This window comes from Sinocyclocheilus grahami, unplaced genomic scaffold, assembly GCF_001515645.1.
Source record: "Sinocyclocheilus grahami isolate Dianchi unplaced genomic scaffold, SAMN03320097.WGS_v1.1 scaffold276.1, whole genome shotgun sequence".
NCBI lineage: Eukaryota > Metazoa > Chordata > Actinopteri > Cypriniformes > Cyprinidae > Sinocyclocheilus > Sinocyclocheilus grahami.
Genome location: NW_015505455.1, coordinates 54,683 through 64,861, shown reverse-complemented (window position 1 = coordinate 64,861; position 10,179 = coordinate 54,683). Strand labels below are relative to the sequence as shown.

The following is a 10,179-nucleotide window of genomic DNA, read 5'->3' as shown; positions in this document are numbered from 1 at the left end:
CAGCTTTAAGAAAACTGCATTTATTTAAAAATACAGTAAAACAGAAATATTGTGAAATATTTTTACAATTTAAAATAAAATTTCTATTACAAGATATTTAAACATGGTATTTATTCCTGTGATTCTTCAGAAATCATATGCTGATTTGGTGCTCAAGAAACTTTTTATTTGAATTATTATTATTATTATTTTTTTTTGTAACAATCTGAAAGTCTTACTGCCACTTTTGATCAATTTAATGAGCCCCTAATGAACAAAAGTATAATTTATTTTTTATCTTACTGACCTCAAACGTTGAACACAACAAAAATGTATTTTGCATTACAATCTTTGAAGAGTTTTTATTGATTTAATTATTTTAAAGGATTTAAAATAACATTTTCATTTTGTTTTGTGGTGGTAAAACAAATAGTATGAAACCAAAAATAATTAAGTATATAAAAAAAGTAATATTAATTTATTAAGATAAAATAATTATCTATCTATACATATGCATATAAACCTACCTCTGTGGCTACAGGTGTAGTGTCCTCAAACTGGACCTGTGAATAGCATATTTTAAAAAGATCATGATTAAAGAATGAACAAATTCCATTGATAAAGTCTTTTACATACTCATTACAAAGTCTTATTTATGTATATTCTATAGGCATGCTGTATATTTGTGTAACGCTAGAGTCCTTGTTAGTATGGGTTAATATGTTTTCTTTACACCTCATAAAGCAAAGTTATGAGAAAAGCATGTTAGTGCACCCTGAAATGTAAGGTGTGGCGCAAGAGGCCTGGTAAATAGGAAAAACACCTTTACCAGCCCATTAGTGTGAATGGCCAAAGGCAAGGGTGTTTAGTAGATAAACAGTGGTGAAATGTCAAGGGCTGATGGGATATGGCATGTTTACCATACCTCAGATTCTGCAGGGTTGGACACTGGCTCATCTATAGATGATATGACCTAAAAAGAACAGTAAGGCACAAAATTTTAAAGCTCAGTGTCCACATAACACTAAAGATTCATTGTGTTACACAACTGTCTGTCATAAAGTCTCTTAAACTACAATATATTATAATACTGACAATCATAACACTTCACAACACTTTAATTTATACATTATGAAACAACAACAAGAATCTCTAACCAAAAGTTATGAGTTTTAGACAAAACTAACTCTACCAAATGGTGAGAAACGGGGATTAAATAAAATGCTAAATGTTAATAATGCATGTCCATTGCAGAGCAAAGTGTAACACGAGTACAACATATGCATGTTGCTGAAATATTGAGTATGATTTAATATATTGATGTGTTCTACATTACTATGCCAGTCTCTGCATTTGAGTACTGAACACTTGCACTTGCTCACAAGTGTAACACGAGTACAACATATGCATGTTGCTGAAATATTGAGTATGATTTAATATATTGATGTGTTCTACATTACTATGCCAGTCTCTGCATTGAGTACTGAGTCCAAACGCCCCCTGTGGGAGCAGAACAAAATGTTCCATGGCTAATTGAACTCTTTGGGAAAAAAACAACAACGACAAAACAGTATGACAGACTGTTCTGAGATCTTTCACTGTTCCAACTCTCCAATGCATGTACTGTATTTGTGGAAGCCCATTTCTGCCATATAAGAAAAAAGTCATGCTTTGGTATCATAATCACAATTATGACATAGCATGTAATAATTATGACATAAAAAGTTTGTGGAAATGGGCTTCTATATCTATCAGCATACGGAAATTAAGTTTCTCTTTTCTTTTAAGGTTGTAATGAGACTACAATTTTACCTATAAAAGTACAACTATAAGCAAAAATGGATGAAAATGAATGCAATAATGCAAATCTTGCCACATTGCCACAAATGTTTAGTTTTACAATTCACCTTCATTAAGCATGAAAACGCCACAAGACAGTGCTGAGAAAGTTTTACGCCATCAAACATGTTCAAATAGCACATTAACTCTAGCAGCGCTAAAATGTTAAAAACTAAAACTAAAACTAGAAAATCCTAAAACTAACGACAAAGTAAAAACTAAACAAAACTAAATTGGATAAAAAAAAAAACAGAAATAAAAACAACATTCAAAACTATAATAACCATGGTAAAGTATTACTGTTTAATGTATTTGTTTATTTGGATCCCCATTTAATGTTTAATGTATGCTCACATCATAGATGCTCAGAATGACATTTAACTACATGTATTGTATAAACTACACAAAGCCTTACACACAACTGTTGTCACAAAGATTGTTGTTAAAGACAAAGGAGATTCTGTTGACCACCACGCCTCCTCAGAGCTGAGCGTGTGCATGTGGTTATGAATGAGCCAGTCAGATATCTGCTTCACATTCTCTTTCTTCAAAAATAAAGTTTTTACCATCTTAAACAAAACAATGGCTATTATTAAGTTAGAAAACAATTGCTTTTACAGTTCTAATTTCTTTAGTAGTATCTCCCTAAATTCAGATTTAACAATAAATTATTAAAGGTGCCACACCCCCTCATTAGCATGCATGACTAGGCCATGCACCCCACCCAAGCACATTTCTCATCTCCACCCACCTATCTGCACATACACATATAAGTTCCTCCATGCTGTCACAGACCTGACACTCCAGTAAACAAAAAAAAAGCCCTTAACGTGACACTCACTATAATGATATGTGCCTCTCTCTCTTGCCCTGCCCTGTGCCACTCTCGGTGTGTGTGGATGTCCAACCCAAGCACTTGTGATGTCTGTGAAAAGAGAGGAGAGGCTGAAGCAGTGCTCACAGGAAAAGAAGGGTGTGCTTTAAAAGCTTGGCTGCTCTTCAAAAAACAGGAGGGAGGGTGAGGTGCAGGAGCTTGAGGAGAGAGTGGCAGTGACTTTATATTTTGGGATCATTTAGGGGGAACGTCAGCTTGCATATAGGCACAATCAGTGTTAGGGAAAGTTACTTTTAAGAGTAATGCATTCCAATATTGCTTTACTCCTTAAAAAGTTACTAATTGTGTAGCTAATTTCTCTCAACATGGGGACAGGAGAGGTGTCAGTGAATAAATGGAAAAACTAAGTAACTTGTGTTAATTATTTGAAAAAATAACTCAGATATTTTCTTGTAAACTTAAAAGTAATGTGTTACTTTAACAGTTACTTGAAAAAAATAATCTGATTACATAACTTGCGTTACTTGTAATGCATGTGAAATTCCCAAATGTGATGTTTCCTATTGAAATTACGTGTTTTCGCCCTCAAAAATTTGCCAAACAACAGTAAATGTGACTGCTCCTTTATGCTCAGTAAGCAACTATAGGGCCTGGTACAAATAAAAAATCATCACAGGCTTCGGCGCAATCATTTTTCCAGGGCTGCATTGGTTGAAATTGCGTTCCCTTGTCCCCCTCAGTTGAAATTGTAATCACTTTACAATCCAAGCCCCCTCAAACAGTCCAGTTGCCCACCCCTTTTTTGGCAGCCCTGCTCACACCATCAGACTTACTAATGACAGAGTATGTGTAAAACCAGGCCTAAGGACAAATACAAGAATAACTACTTTCATATATTCAACACATTCCACCAGATACAATCCTGCAGAGTCAACTCGTGTTCCACGACAAGTATGAAATACTGTTCCTAAAAAGGGAGCAGCATTCAAAAAAGCTAATAATCTTATTTTCCAAAAAAAAACAGAAAAAAAACATGCAGTTCGGAAAAATTTGCCATGGCTCCAGGCATGCTGTACACAATGTTCGCTCACTAAAATATTGCCCTCCTACATTGCATTCATGATCACACCTCTATCTTCCATGATGGCTACAAAAAGCCATTACTGCCAGGCAAATAGTTTTATATTGGTCACAACAGTAACATCTGCATGACTCCTCGAGTCCAATGTAATAATTGATAATTACTTCCTACAATTTTTGGTGTGCACTTGATAATTATTAACGGCTCTGAACCTATTTGACTGACCTCAAAGAATGGGGTTCGATAGCACATTACCTCTAATACTGGAATGGCAATGCTGTCACCTTCCTCAGTCAAAACTAGCTCTTTTGCAGAGGGTTCCACTGGGGTTTGTCTTAGGTCCTCTGCAGCTTTCACCACTTTGTCTTTGATGGCGTCTGTGACTGGGGCTTGTACCATGACTGGTTCTGCAGGAGTTACTTCAGCAGGAACGTCGATGGGAGCAATCACTGCCAGGGGAATTGGAACCGCAATGGGACACTCTGAGATTTTAGAAACTGGAACTTGTGCAGGAACTGGGGCAGGGACAGCACACACTCCTGGGGTTCCCTTTCCAGAGGAGACAAACCTCTCCTCCAAAGCCTTTCTCTGGGCCTGCTGCTCAATTCAAATGAAAGAATGAGAAATAGTTGAGTTTTGAAATCTGAACCAATTTATTTCTTATCTTTAGTTCAGTTGACCTCATAATATTGTTAGACAGGGTTAAACAACTTCACTAAAAGCTTACATAAGTGAACAAAAGTTAGCTGTCTAATGGCTAAAAATGGCTGAATCCAATTGATTCAAGCATTCTTAGTCGAGTTGGAAGAGTCAGACCCTATTGGAGCTCTGGATGGGGCTAAACAGAATGGACAAAAATGCTAATCACGTCATAATGGAACCATAATCGCATTATAATCACATTCACAGCTTCATTATACAAAAGCAAGAGCTGGCCAGTGAGGTTTACATAGGCCTCAAAAGAATGTAAGCTCTCATTGTGCATGTATGGGATGTACAGTGTCCAGTACAATTAAGGCCAAATTATGCAACCATGTGTGAAGACAGCATCAGCACTGACAAAGCCAAATCAGGCAAAACATGGGCCCAAGTCCATGAAACAGGCCAGCATAACAGAATAAATGGCCTGCCGTTCGGGGGAACAGAGGAGGTGGATAGGGAAAAAAAGAAGAAGCACATTTTTCTTCAAGGCTGTTCATTCTATAAAAACAGGAGAAAGTAGTTTGGAAGATTGTGGATGGGCCTACAGCTGAAAAATATGAGTTGACTGGATCTGGCAGCTGAGTTAAAAAAAAAAAGAAAAGTTTCTTCTGTTTTGAAGGGTGGTTAGCAACAAACATGGTGTTGGAATGAACTCAACCCCCAGTACTCACTATTTCCTATTTTACCAGGATGATTAGAGACGGTGAAATGTGCCCTGTTTAGGACCAGCTTAACAGCCAGAGAGATAAAAGATACCCCTCTATTGCTGTACTTGTGTGAAAGGCAGTTATGTTGATATGACTGCATGCCAAGGTTTTAGGACAACAAGTGAGCATTAATCAGCTACATGTTTAGCTAAGCAGAATGAAAAGGTTGAGATTTTAATGACATACAATTTTACAAGCTGCTGTAAAATTCAAACAAAGAGTCCTGTGTTCATTTGCACAAACTGTGTGTGTTTCATTATGTCACTGGTCAGAGAAGAAAAACATGTCTTGTGAGGCATGGTCAATGTAGTGCAACATTTCTTTGCACTGACAAAATATAAATTACATCACTTTCTAAAAATCAATGGGTTTATAATGGGTCAGTTATAAACAAAACCAGTGGATGTAAACTCTGAACCAACTGCCTCTGTAGGAATGTGCCCTGAACCATATTTGGAATTAGACTGACCCAAAGGACGTGCCAAAATCAACAAAAGTCAAAAGGCAAGATTTGGTTTATTGCACAGAACAGAACAAAGAAAAAAGGCCACAAAGCAAACCAATCAAACTTTAGAGGTGAAACACACCCATGGAATACACAAAAACAGACAGTAATTGTTATTATTATGATTCTGGTATTTATTGTTATCAGGCACAATACTAAACAGTGATGGGTCAGAAGTCAGAAGTATGTTATTTTAAATGGGCATTTCACATGCACAATCCAAGCAACACTTTTTAAATACGTTTTTACTATGAAACTATTTGCAATATTTACAAAAATGATTGTTATTTATTATTATATATTATTTATTTATTAATCCAAATGTTTCTAGAGATACAAGGTAGGATGTGCAATTCGGTTGCATCTCTGTACTGGTACTTATGGGACACACCCCTTGTACTATGACACGGCAAGTAACAATCTCAGAAAATATCAATTAATTCTTCATATGGAAACGGACCAATGACCAGAGAACAGAAAATTATAAGCCTATGACGACAGTTCACTAAATGTTATTTATAATAAATAAACAGAATTAAATAACACTATTGGAGAACGGATCGCTAAAAATGAATTATGCAGTTTATTAAAAAAAATAAATCATATAAAGTCCATGCAAAACCGACAGAAATAACTACAAAAACATAATCAGATATTAAAACAGTTTGGACGCTAAAAATTAAATCTGAATTGTTTGCAGGACAATGAATCTGAATTTTAAAAACAAAGTAGGAAAGTAAATGTACTCACCACTTTTCTCATTCGGCGCTTGTTCTTCTTTCTGTTGCTAGGCATGCTTACTGTGAAGAGTGTGTGGAATAGAAGAATAAAAAGTGTATTTCTTCTGCAATGGAAGACGAGCGGGTCCGTCTCCGCTCTGGCAGTCAGATAACAGCAGTCAGAATGACAATATGGTTCTATTTAAAGGCGCGTTGATTTGTTTCATGGGGGAAGGGGGTTAGAAACGCAGTCCACACATCTCAGCATCAGTCTTCATCATCGTGACATGAAGTGGGCAGACCCCACAGCTCTTTGCAAAGTTGCATAACATTATCACAACTCCGGTCCGACGGCAAAACGGCACTTTTTAAAGCTACACACGCGATTTCAGAGTGAAAATGGTTTGAAAACATATTGTAGGAAAGTCTATTTAGGTAACTCGTTAAAAATAGGTGTCTTGCACTGTACAAGTGGTGTTTTAGCTGGATTTTTCCTTGTAAAAAGTAAAACGAATGTCGACCACATTTAGATAACAGTGACAATTGCGAATATTCAACACTATGTGTGAATGTGTGTAACAAATGAAAAAGCTGACCAATTCATTTTTAATTAGACCTATACATACAAATGTATGCATACTATATAGGCTACAAGTTAGTGATTTAAGTTCTAGATTATCTACATACACACACATACGATGTAGCCTACACAAATTCCCAGTTTGAGATACATACATTCCTGCTCTATTTCTCTCTCACACACACACACACACACACACACACACACACACACACACACACACACACACACACACACACACACACAAATTCCCAGTTTGAGATACATACATTCCTGCTCTATTTCTCTCTCACACACACACACACACACACACACAAACTCCCACACTGAGATACAGACACTCCTGATCTAGTTCACACACACACACACACACACACACAAACTCCCACACTGAGATACAGACACTCCTGATCTAGTTCACACACACACACACACACACACACAAACTCCCACACTGAGATACAGACACTCCTGATCTAGTTCACACACACACACACACACACACACAAACTCCCACACTGAGATACAGACACTCCTGATCTAGTTCACACACACACACACACACACACACACACACACACACAAATTCCCCTTGCAGAGAAAGCAAGCTTTTTACAGTCTGAAGTGAAGAACTTGAGGTGAGCTGTCATAGGCTGATGAGTTACATAACTGGCAGATCTGGTAAAAGGAAAACAGAGTGCTTACACTGTATTTTGATAGTCCACTTTAGACATTCTACTAACTATAATTAATTAGACATTCTACTACCTGTGCCACTCTCATTAATTTGCATCTGGGGAGGGGGCACAGGGACTGAAGTGGCGCTGACACAGTTTAGGACTGTATAGGGTATATTTTCTAGTTTGAAGTTAATATTATTACATTAGATTTTAGAACTAGTGATGTGTGATTATTATTATTTGTTTGGGTCTGGTCGTCTTGAGCTACCCTTGCCATCAGGATATCCTACATTATGGTGAAGATAGTGTTACTGGGGGGCTGCGCACCCCCCTATGGCACTTTAAATACTTTCCTTTGCACAGGTCTCCACCACGGTGTACATTAAAAAAAATATTTTGTGTTAATCTTAATGCCTTGTACAGTCACTTGGAATTTTTTTAATCGTGATGTTTTATGGAAACCTATAAGTCAAGCTGCCTAGTTGAATAGCAGTAAATGAAAGGGTTCCAGTCATCCTTGACCCCTTTGACCCCTTAAGAGTGAAGCCTAAACTGCAGTGATGTTATTTTACATGCTTTACCACCAAAGGATTGAAGTAAGTTTCATTTAAACTTGCAGTCTTTGGGTTAAACAAAATACTGAGACAATATGCATTTATTTTAATTTGTGTTTAGGCTGCTATTATTGTTTTTGCTTTGCAAGATGTTCTTAAAATATGAACAAATCCAGTACTATTAAAAATATTGTGCTCTATAATGTGCATGTAGGTGAGATTTTCTTTCATCAAATCTGAATGCACTGCATACTTGATATTGATTGGAAAGGAAATTACGTCCTGCATTGCATCTCATCTTGCAGGTCATTTTTAGTCATTGGCATTGCCATATAATGTTATCTACATTTGCTATTTTTAAGCATTCCTCCGGCCCTCAAGTCACCACTCCTTTTTACACACAGATTACAAACCCATTTCTCTCATTTAAACACCTCCTTTCACTTCCATCCTTGGCCTTTCATTTTTTCATGTCACCCTCTGAACCCCTGACACACTCCACTATCAGTCATCACTGTCAGTACCTCCCTCCTGTTCACAAAATTTAAAATATTAATAAAACACGTTGGACACTTGAGTCTAAGCATATACTGCGTTCATTCTTTATTTTAAACAGGGAATATAATAGTACATTATTTTACTTTTCAATTTCCTATGACTTTATCATCATTTTCAGTAACACTGTAATGTAAATATGATTGTGCCAAACTTTGTTATCAACAATAATAGGATAAGAAGTAGTTAAGAACATCCTAAGTGTACAACAAACATAACTGGATAGTACTGAAAATGTACATAAGCTTGTTTGTAGGTGTCTACTCTGCCAAATTTCTTTCGCTGTCTGTGCACTTGTCACAACCAATGGGTTGGTTGACCAGTTTAGGTCTGTTACAAACCAGCTAGACCAGCTTTATAGCTTAACTAGATTTTCCAGCAGTGACAGGTAAAAACGAATTTAGCAGAACACATTTGCTGATCAGCTGATACCTGAGACACTCAACTTATCTCATATCTCTTCCTGTGATGTCACTTCATTTTTTTCGGCCAGTCTTTCAGAAAAGAGTTTCTATATTTCTCAGTTTGATAGTAATCAGAGTCAATGGGGCCTGGTGAGTCATTTAAAGGTGAGGGACACGTCTTCATTAGACAGCGTCACTGTGTGGACTCTTTGCTTAACACCTTTGGAGCACCAGGTTGGTTTCAGGGGTTTCACAGAAGGGTCCACTGCCTGATAGAGACTCTCACCCTCAGCCAATGTAATTTTATACTTATGCCATGGGCACTCTATGGATGGTCGCCCATCAAAGTCCTTCATTGGCAACATAAAAAAAAGAACAGTTAAAACAAATTTGTGGCATATAATATAAATAAGAAAAGAAATGGACTAATTAAAGGCTTCACAACAACTCACCTCAATATCTCCTTCCTGAAGTGGACCTCCAGAGTCTGCAACAAAATAAAAGCACAACAGTGTTATTTAAACATATATTGTTTAATATATGTCAACAGATATATTTTATGAACATATTAATGAGGACGGAAGGATGTACATGGCCTTCAATCTGTAAAATTCTGAGCAGACAAAATAATTAACCAGGCCTAAGCGTTATATAGGTGTATACTTTCTATTTGTGTCAAGGGAAAGAAATTGGAATGATATAAGGATGAGAAAATGACGACAACATTTTAATTTTTGGGTGGTATATCCCTTTAAGTCAACCGGTCCTTAACCTACGGTAGCAGCGCACATCAATAGCATAGAAGTCCCCCTGGTGGTAAATCACGAGAACATCTCTTTCACCAACTGACTTCACCACTCGTCTGTCTTGAATGATGTTCTCTTTCTTCCCAATGAAATGAGTTTGTCTGGATGCAGCTGCCACGTCTTCATCAGAGCTCATAAAAAAGATGTGAACTTGACTTCGTCTAATGGCTTTGGAACATAGGCGGTAACGACAGACATAAGGATGACAGAGGAAGGATTTTTTTCTATTGGCT

The 10,179-nt window shown here is 36.9% G+C and overlaps 1 protein-coding gene and 1 pseudogene across 3 annotated transcripts in view; both read right to left on the bottom strand.

Moving 5' to 3' along the window:
* The window catches only part of LOC107599984 (calphotin-like), a 14,160-nt gene extending 7,511 nt beyond the window's left edge, over positions 1-6,649 (bottom strand). For 2 of the 3 annotated variants that reach the window (XM_016291737.1, XM_016291738.1), the window contains exons 1-5: positions 6,399-6,649; positions 3,990-4,331; positions 2,660-2,743; positions 905-952; positions 507-542 (exon numbers count right to left, since the gene is read on the bottom strand). In XM_016291737.1, the coding sequence (XP_016147223.1) occupies positions 507-542; positions 905-952; positions 2,660-2,743; positions 3,990-4,331; positions 6,399-6,443 (555 nt within the window). In that variant the 5' untranslated portion in view covers positions 6,444-6,649. The remainder of the gene's footprint in view (positions 1-506; positions 543-904; positions 953-2,659; positions 2,744-3,989; positions 4,332-6,398) is intronic. The other variant, XM_016291739.1, reaches the window with a different exon arrangement.
* A 2,558-nt stretch (positions 6,650-9,207) lies between these two features.
* On the bottom strand, positions 9,208-10,082 carry LOC107600018 (Rieske domain-containing protein-like; annotated as a pseudogene).
* Positions 10,083-10,179: the final 97 nt, after the last annotated feature.